The sequence below is a fragment of the Lissotriton helveticus genome, chromosome 7 (assembly GCF_964261635.1).
Source record: "Lissotriton helveticus chromosome 7, aLisHel1.1, whole genome shotgun sequence".
Lineage (NCBI taxonomy): Eukaryota > Metazoa > Chordata > Amphibia > Caudata > Salamandridae > Lissotriton > Lissotriton helveticus.
In genome coordinates this window covers 1,283,323,287-1,283,344,396 of record NC_136068.1, presented here as the reverse complement: position 1 = coordinate 1,283,344,396, position 21,110 = coordinate 1,283,323,287, and the positions used below count along the sequence as shown (strand labels likewise).

Below are 21,110 nucleotides of genomic sequence, written 5' to 3'. Positions count from 1 at the left end.
TCGTCGTGTTGTCGGTCTGGACCAGCACCGAATCCAAGTCTATGGCAGGCAGAAAAGCTTTCAGAGCCAGATGGACCGCTCGAAGCTCCAGCATGTTTATGTGGTAGGACTGCTCCTTGGTCGACCACCGTCCCTGTATCTGGAGGCACCCCATGTGCGCCCCCCTGCCTTGGAGAGACGCGTCCGTCACTATGGACTGCACAGGGAGGGGCTGATGAAAAGGAACTCGCACCATCAGATTGCGCTGTTGAGTCCACCATGAGATGGCATCGAAAAAGGCGACAGCCGAAACGCGTCTGGACACCGTGAGCCCTTAATAAAATCTTGGGACTCGCCACCACGAGTGCTTCGTTCTTTGTGTTGGGAATCATGAAGTTTTGGAAGCAGTCAGTCATTAATGCGGGGACACCACCCGCTGTAGAGCACCAGCTCGCGAGTGCACGGAATTTGGTGTAAATCCGGAGCAAGCATATATATGTTTATATATATATATGGTTATATATATGTGGGGCACATATAATTTAGTGTTTCCGGGGTCCTGCGCATGGGCGGGAATATTCTAATGCTTATGACTATTGATGAGGATCACCTGGAAAAGAACGCCTCCTCGACGACGAATGCCGAGTCGACGACGACCGGTGGTGTCGCCTCGACGGCGAGCGCCGGTGTCTGCGAGACCCCTCTCGACGTCGTTGGTACCTCGACAACGAGGTGCAGGTGGTTAATGACTGGGTCTTCGCCTCGCGGTTGGAGCCTGCCTACAGGGTAGATAGGCATGTCATGCCGGGGGCAGCAGTGAGCCTCTATTGTACGCATGTTGGCGACGCAGGGATCTTCCGTCGCGTACGGGAATAGTGCTGGAGGGAAGCTAACAAATTCTTGGGTTGGGCGGGCACTCTAATGGGCAGGACTCCGCTCTGGTTTGGGGACCAGCTGGCCGAGGTGTCCAGACTAACTGGCTTCAAGGGCTGGAGGCTCATCGGGATTGACTACCTGGGCGACGTGTGGAAGGGGAACGCTCCCAGATCCTTTGCCTACCTCCTGCGCGACTCCCAACACTATCGTTACCTGCGCCTTACACATGCCCTATGGACACACATGCATGCGGATTCCTCGCTCCCAGAATACGCTCCCCCAGAGGACAGACTCCTTCTTGACCCAATCCCAGAGTAACCCACATCTACTATCTACCGCAAGCTCATCCACAATATGCCTGACCCCCTGACGACCCTGCGGGAACGATGGGAGGGTGACATTGGTAGCCTTGAGGATGAAGATTGGCAGGATGCCCTGCAAAGTCCCCGCATAATAGCAATTAGAATCAGGTTCCGCCTTGTGCAATTGAAAATCCTGCATCCGGTTTATTACCCGCGTACCCACTTGTTCACCTGGGGGAGGTGCCTGTCTCCTTTGTGTGCGAGGGGCTGTCAGGGGGAGGGGACCTTTTTCCACATACTGTGGAGCTGTCCGTACAAAGTGCCCTACTGGACGAAAGTAGCATAAACAATGGTATCAGTAGTGGGATCGCTGGTACCGGTGGATCCAAGGTGGCTATTACTAATGATTAAAGGGGCCACTGACTGGTCCAGATACAAGATTTGGTTAGCAACAGCTGCGGGGGTGGCGAAACGGAACATAGCCAGTAGCTGGGAGTCACGGGTGCCCCATCGGTGGGATCAGTGGATGAGGGACCGGGACTAGTGTCCTCGCTCCCAGAATACGCTCCCCCAGAGGACAGACTCCTTCTTGACCCAATCCCAGAGTAACCCACATCTACTATCTACCGCAAGCTCTTCCACAATATGCCTGACCCCCTGACGACCCTGCGGGAACGATGGGAGGGTGACATTGGTAGCCTTGAGGATGAGGATTGGCAGGATGCCCTGCAAAGTCCCCGCATAATAGCAATTAGAATCAGGTTCCGCCTTGTGCAATTGAAAATCCTGCATCCGGTTTATTACCCGCGTACCCACTTGTTCACCTGGGGGAGGTGCCCGTCTCCTTTGTGTGCGAGGGGCTGTCAGGGGGAGGGGACCTTTTTCCACATACTGTGGAGCTGTCCGTACAAAGTGCCCTACTGGACGAAAGTAGCATAAACAATGGTATCAGTAGTGGGATCGCTGGTACCGGTGGATACGAGGTGGCTATTACTAATGATTAAAGGGGCCACTGACTGGTCCAGATACAACAAGATTTGGTTAGCAACAGCTGCGGGGGTGGCGAAACGGAACATAGCCAGTAGCTGGGAGTCGCGGGTGCCCCATCGGTGGGATCAGTGGATGAGGGACCGGGACTAGTGTCAGAGGGCAGAGGAGACTATCTATAAGTCTAGAGGACGTGTAAAGAAATGGAAAAAAAAGTGTGGGGCCCCTGACGCAGATACCGGGCCGAGCGGGCCGGGGTGGGATAATGAGGAGTGTATTAATCACCCATTCCACTATCAGTGTGTCCTTTCAAGTAAATTTACTGTTGATTTTCTGTATGTCTTCTGATCACTGCTGAGAATTGTATGAGACCTTGAGCACATTTAATAAAAAGATTAATTAAAAAAAAAAAACATTGCCCAGAGCAGATCCCTACTGGGCAAGGGAAAGAACCAACAGAAGAACCTGACAGAGGGGAGCAGAGAGAACGTCAACCTGTTTCTCTGCACACCATGGCACAAACGTGCCCCAACTGGAGGAGCATACCCTTTTAGTGGCAGGGCGCCTGGCTGTCAGAATAACATTGACTTCTGGCAGATGGTCGAAAGCGTTCAACTGGTGCCACTCAATCTCCAGCCAGAACAGGGAGCGTTGACAGGTTCTGGTGGAGAACACTCCCTGCTGCTGCGATAGAAGAGCCACGCAGAGGCAGCCGGATCGGACAACCGATGGCCAAGCCCAACAACTCAGAATATCAAACTCTCCGAGCCCAGTCTGGAGTCAAAAGGATGACTTGGGCCCAGTCATTCCTGATCTTCTTGAGAATTCTGGGCAGGGGTGGTATGAACACAAAGGCATACAGGAGCCCTGAGCTTTCACTTTTGCGAAAAAGCGTCTCCAAATGAGAGCCGCCTTGGAAAATCTAACGTGCCGAACTGCTGATATTGCATGTTCTCGGCGGTGGTGAACAGATCTAACCAAGGCTTTTCCAACTGCTGAAGAGACCTTTCACCACCTCCGGGGTGTGGCTCCATTTGTGATCTGCTAGGCAGCTGAGTTTGCCCGCCCTGGCGTTCAGAGAACCTACCAGGTGTTGAACCACCAGGGAAATGCTCTAACGTTCCAGTCAGGTACAGAGATGCAGGGCCTCTTGACAAATTGTCTACGAACCCAATCCGCCTTGTTTGTTGCAGTACCACGTGGTGTTGTCTGCTAACACCTGCACTAGCCTTCCCTTGATGGAGGGTAGAAGTGCTTTTAATGCCAGTCGAATCGCCCAGGGCTCTAGAAGGTTGATGTGGAGTCCCGATTCCGCCAGAGACCAGAGGACCCTGATCTCTACCTCTCTTAGATGGCCGCTCCATCCCAGGAGTGACGCATCTGCCACCACTGCCAGATCTGGTTGGGGAAAGGAGAGGGGTCTGCTTCTGACCCAATCGCAGTTCGTTAACCACCACTGCAGATCATTTGCATTCCCTTCAATATCTGAACAATGTGGGAGAGACCGCCTTCATTCTGCATTCACTGGAACTTCAGGTCCCACTGAAGAGCCCGCGTATGTAAGCAGGCATGCAAGACCAGCAGGAGGCCATGAGGCCCAGTAGCCTTAGAGTCAGTCTCACCGAAATCCAGGCTAGAGAGCGAAACATCTGTATCAAAGCATGAATATCCTGGACTCGCTGTTCAGGAGGATAAGCCTGAAGCTGCACTGTGTACAGAGAAGCTCCAATGAGAGGGAGTGTCTGAGCTGGAGTAAGGTGGCACTTTGAGCAATCCGCCCTAGTCTGGAGGTGGGAGACAACAGCCTAGGGGAGCCCACCTTCAACAGCCAGTCATTGAGATAGGGGATGACTGGCACCCCTGATTTACACAGATAAGCTGCAATCTCCACCATCACCTTGGTGAACACCAAAGGGTCGCTGGTAAGGTCATAGGGGAGCACAGCAAACTGAAAATGCTTGTGGCCTACCGTGAATCACAGGTAAGCATGTGGGCAGGCAGGTCTTGAATGAGGAAATGTGTCCTGAAAGTCCAAGACCACCATCCAGACTCCCAGGTCCAGGACAGACAAGACCTGTGCGAGAGTTAGCATTTTGAATTTCTCCTTTTGAAACTCAGATGGTGCAGTTATAGTATAGGAGGAAGGCCTCCGTCCTTCTTGGGCACCAGAAAGTTACGGGCATAACAACCATGACTTACTTCTAGCGTCTGCACCTTCTCGATTCTTACATTGGCCACTTACTGGCAGAACAAAGGAAGATGGTCCTCGGTCATCCTGCAGCAAGCAGGTGGCATGGGTGGAGGGACAGTATGAAAGGGGAGGCAGTAGCCCCTCCAATCTACAAAACCATTGGCCGATGTTACAGACACCAATGGTGCAGATGATGGCAGATCCTACTGCTCTCTGGATGCCCACCTTTGGTTTTTCCTTGTTCCCCTAAGTTGGCAGGGTATGCTACGACGTGAGTCCCTTGCTCACTTTGCCACTAGAGTCAAGCAAGCCCGGCTGAAGACGGCTGCAATGCCAGAAACCGGTCCTGGGAAGCTTGATTCCGGTCCAGGGAAGACATGGCTTGGCAGTTCGGGCTGGATTGTTCCCATGAGGCACAGGGTCAGACTGATTTGCATATGGCCAAGTCTGAACTGGGGTGGCGGAGTGAGCTAAAAAACGGTGATGGATTAAACCCAGATCAGTTGACTGGGGGTGAGTGTTTGTATTGTCAACGCTCCGTCCATCACTGGTAAGCTTGCGCACCGCAGTGGCCGGGAGGTTACAGGAACAGCTGGTAGCCCCTTCCATGGCCATGAAGGGAGAGAAAGGCGGATTGGGTGTGAAGGGGGCATAATACTGAATATTTCCCTCAATGACCTTCACACTTTTAACTACTAACTTAGTTCATATACATTCCATCAAATTTATAAACATTAAGAAAGCAAACCTGCCATCCTTAAAGCGCTCAAGTGCTGAAACTGCCTTGCTGCCAAAGACGGGAGCCAACAAAGGGCATGTCCATAAGCAATGCTTCGAAATCCCCAGAAAAGCCAGTTGTTCTCAGACAGGCATGGTGCCATAAGGCCACTGTTGATGAAACTGCTCTGCCCAGTGAGTCAGTGGTATCCAGTCCACAAAGAATGGTGATCTTGACTGCATCTCCCCCGTCAGCAACAGCTTGGAGGAAAATGGCCCTGGCGGCCTCCGGGAACATAGGCAGCACCTGCGCCACTGGGTCCGAGAGAGCATTAGAGTAGCAGAATAAAAGGCACTTACCTGTAACTTCAGTTATCTAGTATTGGTATCTTTCATAGATTCACATGCTTAGAATCAGAATAGCTAGCAGTAAAACAATAATTGGATGTATAGTGGATGGTGGGTATCATTAGAAAACACAATAGATACCTTGCAAACCCAACACAACAATGCAGTAACATTTTAACCTTAATAAAGGGCAATTCAAAAACATATGCTTCAAATAGATATATGCAATAATGAACATGTCAATAGCAAAACTAATATCACCTCCTTAAAGAGGCTTACCTTATTTAAAAAGGTTTCGCAACACTGCTTGACCCACTGCTGATTCAGCCTCTGTTGCCAGATCCAGGCAATAATGCTGTGTAAACGTGTGCACATTTTTCCAGGTGGCAGCACGGCAAATCTTCTCCAATGGCACACTCGCAAAAAGAGCAGTAGATGAGGATACTGCCCTAGTGGAGTGAGCCTTAGGTTTGTTTGACAAAGGATGTCCAGCTTTGAAATGGCAGAATTGAATAGTAGATACAATCCACCTTGCGATAGTGGACTTCGTTGCCACTGATCCTTGTTTCTGACTACCATAGGAAATTCATAATTGGTTGGATTTTTGATGGACACAGTATGTGAAATGTAGAACTTTAAACATCTCTTGAGATCCAAGCTGTGTAGAGATTTCTCAGCAGAGGAAGACGGATTAGGAAAGAAAGAGCCTAATAAAACAGGCTAATTAAGATGGAATGAAGAAGGAACCTTAGGCATGAACGTGGTATTCGTTCTTAAAAGGACATAATCATTGGTAAATTTTAAATAAGGTTTGATAGTGAAAGCCTGTATTTCAATTACTTTTCGAGCAGAAGTGAGTGCCAATAGGACCGCTGTTTTCCATGAGAGATACTTTAAATCGGCTTAGTGAATGGGTTTATATGGATGCTTCATTGGTTGTTGTGGTACAAAAGGGGGTGGTGATGGACGGAGCATCAGGCACAGGCAAATGCAAATCAGTCTGGCACAGGGTCAGACTGATTTGCATATAGCCATGTCTGAACTGGGGTGGCAGAGTGGGCTAAAGAACGGTGATGGATCAAACCCAGATCTTTTGGCTGGGTGTGAGTGTTTGATTGGTTCAGATGCTCCGTCCATCACCACCCATTTTTGTACCGCTTTGGCCGCCATAAGTGTGGCAGGGTATGCTCAGACGTGAGTCCCTTGCTCACTTTGCCACTGGATTCAAGCAAGCCGGGCTGAAGACGGCTGTAATGCCAGAAACCGGTCCTCGGAGGCTTGTTTCCGGTCCAGGGAAGACATGGCTTGGCAGTTCGGGCTGGACTGTTCCCATGAGGCACAGGGTCAGACTGATTTGCATATAGCCATGTCTGAACTGGGGTGGCAGAGTGGGCTAAAGAACGGTGATGGATCAAACCCAGATCTTTTGACTGGGTGTGAGTGTTTGATTGGTTCAGATGCTCCGTCCATCACCACCCCCTTTTGTGCCGCTTTGGCCGCCATAAGTGTGGCAGGGTATGCTCAGACGTGAGTCCCTTGCTCACTTTGCCACTGTATTCAAGCAAGCCGGGCTGAAGACGGCTGTAATGCCAGAAACTGGTCCTCGGAGGCTCGTTTCCGGTCCAGGGAAGTCATGGCTTGGCAGTTCGGGCTGGACTGTTCCCATGAGCCACAGGGTCAGACTGATTTGCATATAGCCATGTCTGAACTGGGGTGGCAGAGTGGGTTAAAGAACTGTGATGGATCAAACCCAGATCTTTTGACTGGGTGTGAGTGTTTGATTGGTTCAGATGCTCCGTCCATCACCACCCCCTTTTGTACCTCATTGGTTGTTGTAGCACCGAATTCAGCCTCCATTCTGGAGGAGGAGCCCTAATAGGTGGAAAAGTTCTGAAAAGACCTTTTAGGAACGGTTTAATCAGACATTTAGAACAAAGGGATTCTGCTCCTGTAGAGCGTCTGTAAGTAGAAATGGCCGCTAGATGTAGTTTAACAGAAGGAAACATAAGACCAGATTTAGACAATGATAAAAAATAAGGCAGAATCTTACCTGGAGAACATGTTAAAGGATGTATATCTTTGTTGCTACACCAGGAGCAGAAACGTTTCCATTTTAACGCATACTTTTCAAAGCAGAAGGAGCTCTCGCTCTAGCCAGAATGTCTCTGCAGTCTAGAGGTAAATTTATCTCCTTAAACTCCGTGAATCCAAAAACCATACATGAAGTTGTAACTGGACTGAACGAGGATGAAGAATCTGGCCTCAGCTCATTGACAAAAGGTTCAGGATTGTTGGAAGACGGTACGGTTTGCACTTGGATAGTAGGAGAAGCTCTGTGAACCAATGTTGACGTGGCCATTTCTGTGCAATGAGAATCATGCAGCACGGTTCCATCTTGAGCTTGCGCAGAAGTCTTGGAACCAACGGGAAAGGGGGAAATGACTAAGCAAAAATCCCCGTCTATCTCATCATTAAGGCGTTCCCCCAAGAGCCCTTCCCCGGAACCCAACTTGCAAAGAATGGGCACTTCCGATTGTTCCTAGAGGCTTAGAGATCCAGATTTGGCTTGCCTCACTTTTGAAATATATTCTCTACAATCGTTTGTTCCAGCTCCCATTCGTGACAGGATGTTGATGTCCTGCTCAGAGTGTCTGTTAAGGTGTTTTGCTCCCCTGGAAGATATTCCACCTTGATTTTGAGAGAGAGTAGCTATTCCCAAATGCTTTGAGCTTCTTGAGACAGAATGTGAGACCGGGTACCTCCTTGCTTGTTTAGGTAATGCATGCAAGTGGTGTTGTCGGTTCGGATCAGAACTGTTGACCATTGAAGTCTTGGGAGAAAAGACTGCAGTGCCAGGAAAAAAACTTGAAGCTCCAGAAAATTGAAGTGCATCTTTGTCATTGCAGCAGAACACTTCCCTCTGATGCAGAGATCTTGAAGGTGCGCACCCCACCCTTCTAGGGAGGCATCTGTTATGAGGATGAAATCCGATACAGAAGGTTGAAAGGTGAGCCCGACTGAGGCATTTTTGGAATGCCTCCACCAGGAAAGAGTTTCTCGCATAACTTATTTGTTATTTGCACTAGATCGTCGAACGATCCCGAGATTTGCAGCCACTGACTGTCCAGTTCCTCCTGAATTGGTCTCATTCTCAGACGGGTATGAGGTACTTGCAGAATTGCTGATGATAGTATCCCCAGAAAATATTTGATCATCCTTAGAGAAGCAAGCTTTCTTTTTAGGACGCCAGAGAAACAAGTCGAGATTGCCTTTCTTTGGAAAAGAATGCTTTGTCTCGGATGGTATCCAGCATTGCCCCTAGAAATTGAATCCTTTGGGAAGAATAGAGGACAGATTTTTGAATGTTCATAGACAGTCCTAGAGAGTGAAAAACCTGCAGGCATTTGGATGTAGCGTGAGAAACCTGCCGAAAGGAAGGAGCCTTTATTAGCCAATCGTCCAGAAAAGGGAATAATTGGATGCCATGCAGCCCGATATGTGCTGATAATTTGGTAAAGACTCTCAAAGCTGAGCGTAAGCCGAATGGAAGGGCTTTGAATTGGAAATGTACACCGGCCACAGTAAATCAGAGGAATTTCCGGTGTTTGGGATGAATTGGGATGTGGAAGTACACATCCTGGAGATCCAACGTTGTCATGAAGTCCGCATGATCCAAAAGCTGAAGGATTTCCTGAAGTGTGACCATGCGGAAGGACTTCCTTTGAAGATATTTGTTCAGTTTTCTTAAATCCAGGATTGGCCTCCATTCCCCTTACTTTTTCTTCATTAGAAAAAAGCAGGAATAAAATCCCTTTCCCACCTGAGAGCGAGGCACTCTTTCTATCGCTCCTTTCGAAAGCATGGTTTTTACCTCCTTTCTGAGAAAAGCAAGATGTGGTGGATTCTTCTTCAGAGGTGAATGAGGAGTGGGGGGGGGAGAATTGATAAATTCTAGGGTGTTACCGAATTAGATAATGTCCAAAATCCACTTGTCTGTGGTTATTTTCTTCCAATTTTTTAGATGCTGGGATATATTGGGAATTTTGTGGAGTAGTTGTGGCATATCTGGTGCAGGTGTTGAAAGATGGTCTCTGTTTTCTAGCAAGGTCTCTGCCTTGAGGTTGGCGTCTTCTGCCCTGTTGTCTATAAGCGGCCGCTGGGGGATTCCTATAGGACTGCTGCTGTTGGTATCCATATCGACCTTGACCACCCTGGTATTGGTATTTCTGATATCCTCCACGAAATGAATATGAACCGCTGCCTCTCGCTCCTCGAAAAGGCGTTTTTCTGTATTGTAAGGTACGCAGTGCCCTGGCGGTATCTGTAACTTTTTTGATTTCTTGTAACGCCTCGTCTATGTGCTTCCCAAATAAAAGGTCCCCATCAAATGACATGTCCAGTATCTTTGTCTGGACCTCCAGGCGAAAGTTGGTGGATTTCAACCAACCCTGACGTCTAAGGGTTGCTGCTCCGGCAAGTTGGCGAAAACCCAAAGAAGCTATATCCATAGAGATGTCAATAATCTCTGACGCAGCCTTTCGCCTTACAGAACTATTTTTCTCGCTTCCTGTTTCTTATCCTCAGACAGATGTTCGAGATAAGGGGAAATGTCAGACCATAACTGGTGGTCATACGTGCCTAAAATCGCCAAAGAATTAGTAGCACAAACTGTAGCACCCGCCATGGTGGTAAAGCGTTTACCGATGTTGTCTAGGCGCCTCCCATACTTATCTGGTGGAGCCGTTACTGAAATAGATGGATTACAAGATTTACGTTGGGCTGCCTGTGAGATGACGGAGTCTGGTCTTGGATGCCCAGAGAAGGCAAGCAGGAGCATCATCCGGTGCTTTATATTTTTTATCGATTCTAGGGAGAATCGTAGGTATTGAGAATGGAGTTTTAATTATCTTCGTCCCTTCTTCCCAAATATAATCTATTATCGGGATTGAATGAACAGATTTTATACTTTGGTCTTAAAAATCATAAAGAAAACACTATTTTCTGAACAGATACTGGAATATGAAATCTAGCTGCTGCCCTTTCCATGATAGCATGAAAACCTCCTATATCCTAAGGAGGGGAGTCAACTGCTTGAAGGACTGGTGAGGATGGTGTTGGAATTAAATACTCATCCCATTCAGCCACAGTTGTGGGTGAGTTTGGTATTTCTCCCTCTTCAGCCACAGTCTCACCATCATCATCCTGAAGAAAATGAGTAGGCAAAACCACCTGAGGCACTGAGACAGGGGCAGCAGGACACGCAACCTGAAAAGCTGTAGGCGCAGGGGGTTGTTCAGGAACCGGTACTGGTGTGAAGTGTGCATTATAATCTCTCAACATTGCAGTGAGATCTTGCATCAAAGCCGCAGACATTTGAACAATAGGTTCTTGATGAAAAGATTCCTGAGGGCCTCTTAAGGATTCACAGGGCTCATAATATTCCTCATCATCTTCGTCCTGATATTTACTTCAGAGCCGAGAAGTATCATGTGCTGGGCCAAAGGGTCCTTCATCATCTGACTTCTCCAGATAGTGGCTAGGAGGTAAAGGTGAGATATGGGAAACATCCTGATAGAATTGTCTTGAAGATGACAATTTAGAAGTTAACACTAGTGTAATTTGCAAAGATGTAGGCCTTTTACGTTTCAGCGTCTATGAAATATACATGGACGGCGAGTCAGTATCCGTTGAAATTGCCATTATAGAAGACAGTCGACGTTGAAATCATTGAGGTGGTCGACAGAAAAACCATCGTCAATGTCGTCGTCGAGGTTGCTGCCGTCGTCGATGGTGGGCTCGTCGACAAGAGTAGTATCGCCGTCGACAGTGGGCTCGTCAATGGGATCTGTATTGTCGTCGGCGGTGTACCCGTCGACGGAAGCTGTACCGTCGTCGACGGAAGTGGCATCGTCGATGGCATGGATGTCGACAACGACGTAGGCGTCGACGAGATTGGCATTGTCGACGGCGATGAAATAATAACCGACGGTGCCGTAGACGGAGTCTTAGTCGACGATGGGACTTTCTTCGTCGACGTTGAGGAATCACTCACCTTCTGAGGAGATTTCATCGTCGACGGAGCACTTTTCCACGTCGACGGAGGTTCAGAAAGGGATTTTTGCTGCTTTGAGGCAGTTTTCAGAAAAATGTTCACCTTTTCTCCCATTTTTACCTCAGAAGAGAATGAGGACTTCTCTTTTTTTAGAGGAAGAGTGACCAATCTCGGAGAGAGATTTCTTCAGGGTCTTACTCTGTCTCTCAGGGGGATCTCCAGATCTATCCCTCTTCTTGGCCTGAGGGGTGAACGCCTGAGGACTTACGCTGCCTTCATCTCCAGAGACCACATCCGATGAAGACTTCCTTCTCTGTCCTTCAAGGTCTTGGCAGGAAAGGTTCTACAGATCCTGCAATCCTTGACCTTGTGAGCTGGATAAAGGCAGTAAATACATTCTTTATGTGGATCCTCAAAGTGTAATCTCTTCTTCCCATATGAAGAACAAGGCAAGAACAAGCTCTTCTTTGAAGAATCAGACATAATTTCTCACAAAGATAGCTAAAATTAAGGAAAAACTGAGCAGAGCTCAGGGAGACTCCCTGTCACACAAGGTTCGGTAGAAAATCTGAGGGTTTGCCTCTCTGTGGAAGGTTCTAAGAGGGTGCTGCAGCCTGATTGGCTGTGTTCCAAGTTTGGTTCTTTATGCAAAAGGACTAAGATAGGCTAATGAAGTGACTTGGCTGTCCACAGCAGCCTATTGTATAATGCTATTATGACTATATTATGTATGTTTCTATTGTACCGCGAGACTCCCACCTCGTCGGCAGGGCTGATTCTAAGCATGTGAATCTATGAATGATACCCCAATACTGGATAACCTCTTCTTCCCTAAGGTGACCAGCCTTTTGGATTCCCTATCCTGGGATGCAGAAGGGAAAGAGCGATGGGAGGTAGAGGCTTGGACCACCAAGCTCTCCGGGGTAGGTTGTTGCGTGAAGAAGTTGAGGTCCCCTTTAGCGGGGCAGTGGCGACGGTCAATTGTGCTGTTCACAGGAGCCCCTGTGCTGGGCTTGGACCAGTTCTCAAGCAGGAAGTCAGTAAGAGCTTCATTAAAGGGGAGAAGTGGTTGTGAGGGGGACACTCCCGGCTGAAGCACCTCCATCAAGACATTAGTCATGACTGCCACAGAGGGCAGGCTAAGGTCCAGGAACTCGGCCGCTCCCCTCAACACCACTCGGAAAACATGCTCCCTCCGCCTTAGCCACGGTAGGGGAAGAAAGCATGCCAATTTCTGGAGAAGTGTTCAGTTCGTTGGCTGCCGCCAAATCCTCACGCCTGTCCACAGTAGGGTCAAAGGGCTGGTATTCTTCAGGGTCCAAAGACCCCCTCACTCTTCCCGAGTCCTAGCCCTTAAGAAAAGGGCAGACATGGCTCTAGTCAGCACCGAAGTGGGCGTCAGGTGACGCCCATCTGGCTCCTTGTCGGAGTCGGGGATCAGAATGGGGATAGCACCAGGAGTGTCAGTATTGGGACTGGCATTTGGGAAGGTTAAGATGGCATGGCAGACACCGGTCCCGATCCATCTGTGGAAGCAAGGGGCCACTGGTGCCCGAACTAACGGCATGGATCCAGCAGGGGTCCTTCTTGAACCCACGGTGCCCAAAGGTGCACTGGCAAGAGCAGGCCGCTCAAATATAAGGCCCATGGCCTCATAAAATTCTTGAAGCGGAGAGGGGGTCGCTCAGAATCCCGGAAACTCAGTGAAGCGACAAGACGACCCATGTAAATAAATAAAACAAATGTAATGTCAATCCGTATTTGTAAAGCGCGAACTACTCACCCTTAAGGGTCTCAAGGCGCTGGGGGCCATCATGGAAATTAAGTGAGCTATTGCCCAGAGTCACATGGTGCTGAGCTGAGATGCCGCATCGAACCGTGAACCCTGTGCTCCGAAGTCAGCTGCCCTGGCCGCTGCACCACACCTGTGTGGGCTCAACCGCAGTGCGATGCCTTGAATTCAGACGCTCCCTCGTCTCATCGGCCGACGGATGAGGTGAAATGAAAGACCTCGTCAACTCCTTGCTGTTCTTCTTCTCATGGGACTTATCCAAGTTACCTGATGACCTTGAGTGCAACAAATATATTTTGGCTCCACGACCACTCCCAGGAACTTCAGGACTCTCCACACTGGGGGGAGGGGTGGGCAGGGGTGCCAGGTTCTGGCCATGAGAAGCATCATATTGATAGCAGTGCTTTGTTTTAAGTGAAAAAACCATGAGCTGCAGTAGGCCACTCTAATTGGCCATCACTAACAGCTTTTGACATTCATATACTGGTTGGGAGTAGGTGTCGAAGGGGCAGGGACTCCAAATATTCCTCAACCCTCTCCCTCCCCCAAAATTCTGATAATCACACTTTGGAAACTTTTACACTTTAAGGCCTGTCAGACCAGAATAGCATGTTTGACAATCACATTTTTGATTGCATTTTTAAAAGAGTTAATAGAATTTAACTGCAATATTTAAATATGTTAGACATATTTAAACATTTAAACATGCCAATTTAATTGGATAATCGGGAAAAATCAGGAAAAATTCTGACGGGCCCGATGATTTATGTATTTTTTTCCCCACAGGGTGGCACGGCATTAAAAAGTTTGGAGACCACTGCTACAGAGTGAAAAATGCTAGAGTAAGAACATCTTTTTGCGCAGATGCATTATCTTATTTGTATATGTCCCAAACATGTTTTTGTAAAAAGGAGATGGGAGTTAATCAGTACATTGTTACATATGGTTAAGAAGACATTTGTGTTAGTCCATATTCATAAGTGGTGATAGCTTCACATCATAACTGACATGGAGTATATGCCAACATAATGTTTCACACAATATGGCTCCTCACCCGCACTCTGGGTTGCCCCAAGGCTTAATCAGAAATAGGTAGTTGTAGACTACTGATGGTAACAGACCACAGCTGAACTTACTGCGCTTTACTACATCTTACAATAGTCTCAGCGACCTCGGGTGACTAAGAATTTAAAAAAAGCAATGGCCACGAGAGAGATAAGGGGCAAAAGATGACTGGCTATATTTTACATGTTTTTGGTGAACAAACCTTCCAGGTCGCCGCCTTCCTCCAGTCTCTTTGATGCATGTCCAGCAGCACCCTCAGCTGATTATGCAGGATGGACAGTGCCTGTCGTGAGGTGAGGCCCAGGTGCTGGTCCAGCTCATCCTGTGGAAAGGAAAACACGCTGTAAAACACGCTGAGGCTGTCTTAAGCATGGTAGGTAGTGGCTGCACAAGGTGAGGATCCATCCTACTCCTTTTTTTCAACAAGGCTGACCTGCACTCCCTCAAACTGGACATTACAATGCTTCATAAGAAAAGGGGCAACTAGAAAGGCGAGACAAAGATGCTGAAGGCAGACCCAGGTGCAATAAGTTGCACTTTATGGGCTTTCCAGATGTCCAGAACAATTCATTTTCAAATGGTTTAAATCCTGGGTCGCGGAACAAGAGCTCTCATCCTGCATTGAGACAGTATAGTGCATCAAGCACTCAAAGAAACCACAACAGGAAGCTCCCCATACCACATATTTCGAAGACTACATAACTATTTAAATTGTGGTGCTATACTGGCAGTGGCTCACATGCAATAGACATTCTTTTTAGACTGTACTAAAGTCATGATTTTTCTAGACTACACAGAAGCGGTACAGCAGCAGAGGAAAACATTTATAGAAGCTAAAACTAAGCTCAGGGCAAAGCAGATCCAATATATGCTCTTGTATCTTTGTGAGCTGCAGTTTCCCTCTGCCCAAGATTGCAGTGAACCAAGGACCAGGAGGTGGTAAGAACTCATATTAGTGCAGTCTCTTTCCTGAAATTTAAAAAGTGATTTTCCCTACCCGTGACTGCATCATTTTCACCTGTTTTGCTTGTGGTTGTTACAGTTTAAAAATTGAAGTTTTTTACCTGCCTGTAATACATACATTTTTCACCGGTTTCATTTAGAAATTTGTGGTTTTTACTTGCCTGTGACGGTTTCATTTTACCTGTTGAATTGAGGGATTTGCAGTGTTTTTTTCACATTGCCCGTGACTACTTGATTTTCCCTCCTAATTTCTCCCTTGCTCTGTACTCAGACCTGTGTATTAAGCAATCCACCCCCAGCGCCCATTTTGTGTTAGCAAGTGAGTGAAACCAGTACCCCCTCCCCCAGCAACAGAGTTATTATACATCAGAGAGTGAACAGAGGGTGCTCTCAGACAGCAGCAATCTGCTGCTAGCTGTTTAAGCTGTGTTTTTTTAGGGATTGTACACACGCTTTTTGGCTAGGACAGTGAGTAAAGTTGCGTACAAACAGTATTGTAAGAGGGCAAGTGCTTTAGCCCTTACCTGCAGAACTTCAAAGTGTGGTTTGAGCCTGTCTGTCACCAAGGAGATTCTGAATTAAACTCCTTGGCCAGCAAACATTGCCTGTGGTCGCAGGTACATTATGGGCTGCTATTAGATGCTACTTGTGTACAATGATTGATAGTTGCATCTGGTGTTTCTATTGGATTAGGGTTAGTGTTCTCATTGGTTGGGTATTTGAGGGTACTGATTCGTTCCTGGATCAGTGATTCTATTGATGTAGGGCTTAGGGCTAGTGATCTGATTGGTGGATAGATTTAGGTTTTGGATTGTTTCCTGGGGCTATGCTTTCTATTGGATGTAGGGCTTAGGGTTTTGTGCCCGATTTGTGCTGGGACCAGGGCTGTGATTTGCTATAAGGGCTTGGTCTCCTATTGGTTCTAGGGATAAGGGCTAGTGTTGTGATAAGTTAGGATTAGGATTCCCACTGGCCCACCTGATTATTGGGGCTATTTAAGGCAAAGTTTCAGGGTGTCTCAGTGTGGAAAAGTAAATTTTGCCATGTTGTATGTGCCTACGTGTTCCCCATGATGTGTCATATGTGCATGATCGATATGCATGTATTCCCTTTTGATCGATTAAAGACGCAATCATAGTTGTGTCCATCTCTAGTATGTCAGTTTCCAGTCCTCGTGAATACAACGAATCTTAGGCCTATGTAAACTTACGTTGCCACATTTCACAGTGTGCACGTTAATTCATTGAATTGTCCCCGTTTCTAGGCCTCAAAAGGGCCCGGACTCAGATTCAGCTCCTGTTTCCTGAACCCTCTCCGGGGAGCGATACAGCCCCCACCTGTATCCCTGACCCTTCACTTACTTTCATGCCTCGCAGGGCCCGGCTCAGCCTGGCTCTGCCTCCCAGTCTGCCAAGAGTATGTTATGATTCTAGTTATCAGTCCAACCCTCCTTCTCTGCATTCCTAAGCTACTGAATCACATCAATAGTTTCCGTCATGGTCTAGCCTTTATGTCTCCATGTAAGAGAAATACTGTATTAATATTCATAGAATATTCCTCACACACACACTACATGTAGAATAATGCATGCACCAGTCTTAATGTCTGTTAGCCTTTACCCTGATAACTTTTGGATTCTATCAGCATGTTCTCTAAACACCAGATACTAGATAGGCTTTAGGTACATGTCGCTCTGACACTCCAGACTTTTAGTCTCCTCTTCTAGCACAGAAGTCATAGCCCTCCAGTTCTCCCTAGTAACACGTCATTGTCAGTTTGCGCGCACCACTAGGTTAGAGGTCCCAGCTGCTCAGGTAGCCCCCTCCATGTTTCCGCCCCTTTTATGACATATTCTGTTACGTTTGCATCACATGTCTATGTATACGCCCTGTACACGCCTTCTTGTTACATCATGTTGCCCTTATCTTTAGCGACTGCTACAAACCCCGCCTACTGCTACGCCTACTGTATTGAATGCAATGTATTTTGTTTAACTATATATACTAATGTTCTGTTATTAAAAGTTATGCGCATCATTCCCAGATCCGGCCCGACAGCTGCCGGGCCCTGCCATCCCATTCCCGTACAGGCTGTCCTGTTCCTGTCCTTTTATGCTTAATTAAAGCCTGTCAACTCCAGCTACCTCGAATCTTGACTCTTATTTATTGAGCTATCTGTTTATATTGTATCCAGTCAAAAATAGAACCGGTAATTAATTATTTATTTACCACATAATGGCGCCCGAATAGGGACTTGCCCTTTCCCCACGCGCCGGCGAAGCCACGCAAGCCCCCTGACCCTCTGCAGCTGTGACGGAACCATCCTGCGCAGCGGCAGATATTTCTGCTTCAAGTATCCCTCAGGTCCACGGAGGAGACGGAGGTTGCGGTCCAGCATCCAGACGAGGCGGTGGAGGAACGCGGCGAGTCCCGACCAGAGCCCAAGCCGAGAGTCCAAGGTCCAAGGTATCCGGAGGCCCACCTGTAACTGAAGTCCGAAGTTCGTAGTCCGTCGTCGTAGCAGTCCAGTCCAGTCCGAGGCCTTCCGTTCTTGCTGCCCGGTGAGTACCGTTGCTGGGGTAGTATCTAGACAGGGTCAATTAATTTGTCTCTGGTCCGTGGGTTTGGGTACGCAAATCCAACACGAAGTGTCCACCTAGGTGGATGCGGGTCCTGACGTGTCTCTTTATGGGACCGGTATGTTTCGTACTGTTTCAGCAGTGCATCTAGTAATTCTAGTAAGTTCCGTTCTCGAGAAATTCATGTGTTCTGTTCTCAAGTATTCCAGGTAATGTTTCTGTCCGAACTGTTATTTTAATGTCATTCAATGTGTTTTCAATGTCGTGGTATGTGTGATTTGTTTCAAGTTATTATTGTGTTTATCGTGTATTGTATTGTGTTCAGTATTCTAGTCTAAATCATGCCTCTGTTCTCCAAGTTACGTCAGTTAAGAACTAGAAAAGGTCTGCTCGAGGAAGCAGTTCCTGTCCCGCCTAGGGACAGTCCAGGTCATTTTATGTATCATAAGCATTGCATAAGTGCCATATTATATCTAGACTTATGGGTAGAGTACACCAAGGAATTAGAAGAGAAATATAGATGGCCTGTATCAGGCACATGGGATGCCGAGTGCATCATGCGAGTAGAAGAAGCATTGTGGAAAAAGAAAGCCAGACAGTCACAGAAAGATGCCATCGAGTTATGGCGCAAAGAATCTCATAAAAGAACCGAAAAAGAAATCAGAAAGTCAGAATTAAGTAGAGAATCCTCAGAAAGAGCCCAAGAAAGGGAATTAATCGAAATAGGTGAACGAGTTAAAGTCGAACAGTCAGACAGACAGAGGAATGCCCTCATTAAGGGTATGTACCCTCTTCTTGCCGAGGGCTTGCCAAAAGCAACCCCGGAGGCATCCAGTAATTTCCCGCCACCATTAGTTCCGACCAAGCTACGTCATAAACCGACCGCAGCTGATATTTTTCTCTCGTCCTATTTGGACGACACAGTCCCGGAATATGCAAATCCTGCTCCGCCCGCTCCTGTAAATAATGTAATTCCTGTTCCTCCGGCCACCGGGGCACCTGTTACAGCACCTGTTACGGTACCCCCGGTCCAGCCTACAGTACAAGTACCCGCTACATCGGTCACTCTGCCAGCACGAAGAGTATCAGTCGACGATTCCAGTTTAGGGGCCGCGGGGGGAGGTCCTCCTGGTACCCCGCCGCCACACAAACGTGTAACGTTAGTCGAGTTACATGAACATGCGTTACAGCGTACGCCCAAACATCAGTCCGTTGCAGATATCAAGCGAGCTCTTACCGAATGCCGTTATGATCCAGTCCCAGGCGATGATAATATGGTTATATATTCATTGCGCGTAAGACGGGTGACCGAGTATTTGGACACCCTACCGAATATGAAAGAAGATCTAGACAGAATATATCGTTTCATCCGTACAGGAGAAGATCCGGAAAGTATTGGCGAAATCATGTCTCTAAGGAAAGCTGAGACTCAGCTCATGCTATTAAAGTTTCTAATCAATTGTTTAATAAGGGAACAAGATTATCCGACTAAAGATCCGACCGAAATGAAAGTCCTGACAAGGTGGAGTGATAATATAGCCGAGGGAAGACACAGGACACTAAGTTGTATAGAGAGTATGTACAAGAAAATTCGTAAGGAAATAACAAGGTTACACGAGAAACGCAAAGCAGCACAAGTAAGCGAGAAGGAAAACGACTCTTCTACTGAAGAGGTAGACGACGAGAATCCCACCAGAATAGCGTATGTAGGTAAAACCAGACTTCCCGACCGACATTCACGTCTAGAACACAAGAAAGTTTTCTCCCTTCCAGCACCAGAACAAGGTTCTCTAGAGCAAGTATTTCAAGCTACCGATCACATCCTGAAATCACGAATCGGTTATAGTGAACTTAGTACCATGCATGAACAAGAACTAGCCCGATCAGCAGTCCGATGGATTACTGATTCTACCACTTTTCCAGACGAAATAGTGGCACAAATGTTTCTGAAATTGCCCCCAGCCGAGCAGCGACTGGTGGGTATGTATATGATCCAGCACCTCATTACACTGTATGAGGGACAACATTCTGATCCAGGTCCGTTACATGATGTTCTGAACGAGTTACTCCAGTATAGATGGAAAGGTTTAGGTACCGATTTAATTAGTATCATTCTAGAACAGCGCCACAAATATAGAAAGTTTCTGAATCCACATTTTGTTCACGTCTCACCCCCAGAAAATAAACCATTTTACATAGATAGACAGCATCCGTTACGAGAAGTACACCCAGTTAGGACAACGGGTGGTGAAATGCAACGAGTATTTGTTTACACCCCCATTACAAAGATGGAACTCTTAGAGATGAAGAAATTAATTCCCTGTCACGACAAAGATCCAGCAGGGTTCCATCGAGAATTAAAAGACATGCTCCGTATGGGAGAATACACGTATCCAGATGTCATTAAAATGTTAAAGGTCCTGTTGCCCGCAGGGGTATATGAAAAACTCAAGGAAAAAGAATGGGAGGTGGGAGAGAAAAAGATTGATTGGACAGCTCTAGAAGCTGAAGATAAAATACGAGTACCAGGTACCGGTCTTGGGGACAAATGTAAAGAATTGCCCGAGTTATTGATACAAGTTTTGCCAAGATTACTAGCCACGAAAAAGGAAGATTGGGATGCAATCTCAGCATGTAAACAGAAACAGGATGAAGACACTAGTGATTTTTATTCTAGATTTGAAAAATGTTTCATTATTAACAGTGGTTTGAAGACAGGTAGCGAGTCATACCCTCATCTCTTTGTTACTAAACTAGTCGAGAATTCAAGTCCACAAGTTAAAAATCGAGTATTGAAAGTCGAAAGTACCTGGCAAGCTAGTACCCCGTCACAAATGCTTCAGATGCTCCAGTATCACCAGAATAGAATCAGGGAAGAGCAAGAACACGAAAAGAGACGTATGAAAGACACAAAAATGAAAGTATTAGTTGCACAATCTGTTCCACAAGACAGTCAGAAGAGGGGTCCGAATCAAGCCAGTCATCCTGCAGCTCCCGTTAAAGGGACATGCAATTATTGTAAACAGCCAGGTCATTTTATAAACGAGTGTGCAGTTCTGAAACACAACATAGCCACTGGTAAAACTAAAGAAAGACCACGTCCGCCTAGACAAGAACAAGTTTCACAGACTTCTCAGTCACCACAGAATGCACAACAGACAGCTCCAGCACCGCAGCCTATCGCTGCAACACAGCATGTTACACAGCAGATGTACCAGTATGCACAGTCAGAGTATCCAGATTATCAACAGTATTCATGA

General features: G+C 47.2%; 1 protein-coding gene across 4 annotated transcripts in view; it reads right to left on the bottom strand.

The window, feature by feature from the left end:
• Positions 1-21,110, bottom strand: part of TMEM94 (transmembrane protein 94) — a 968,231-nt gene that overhangs the window by 800,201 nt on the left and 146,920 nt on the right. For all 4 annotated transcript variants that reach the window (XM_078654522.1, XM_078654523.1, XM_078654524.1 and 1 more), the window contains exon 3: positions 14,512-14,631. In XM_078654522.1, coding sequence (XP_078510648.1) covers positions 14,512-14,631 — 120 coding nt within the window. The remainder of the gene's footprint in view (positions 1-14,511; positions 14,632-21,110) is intronic.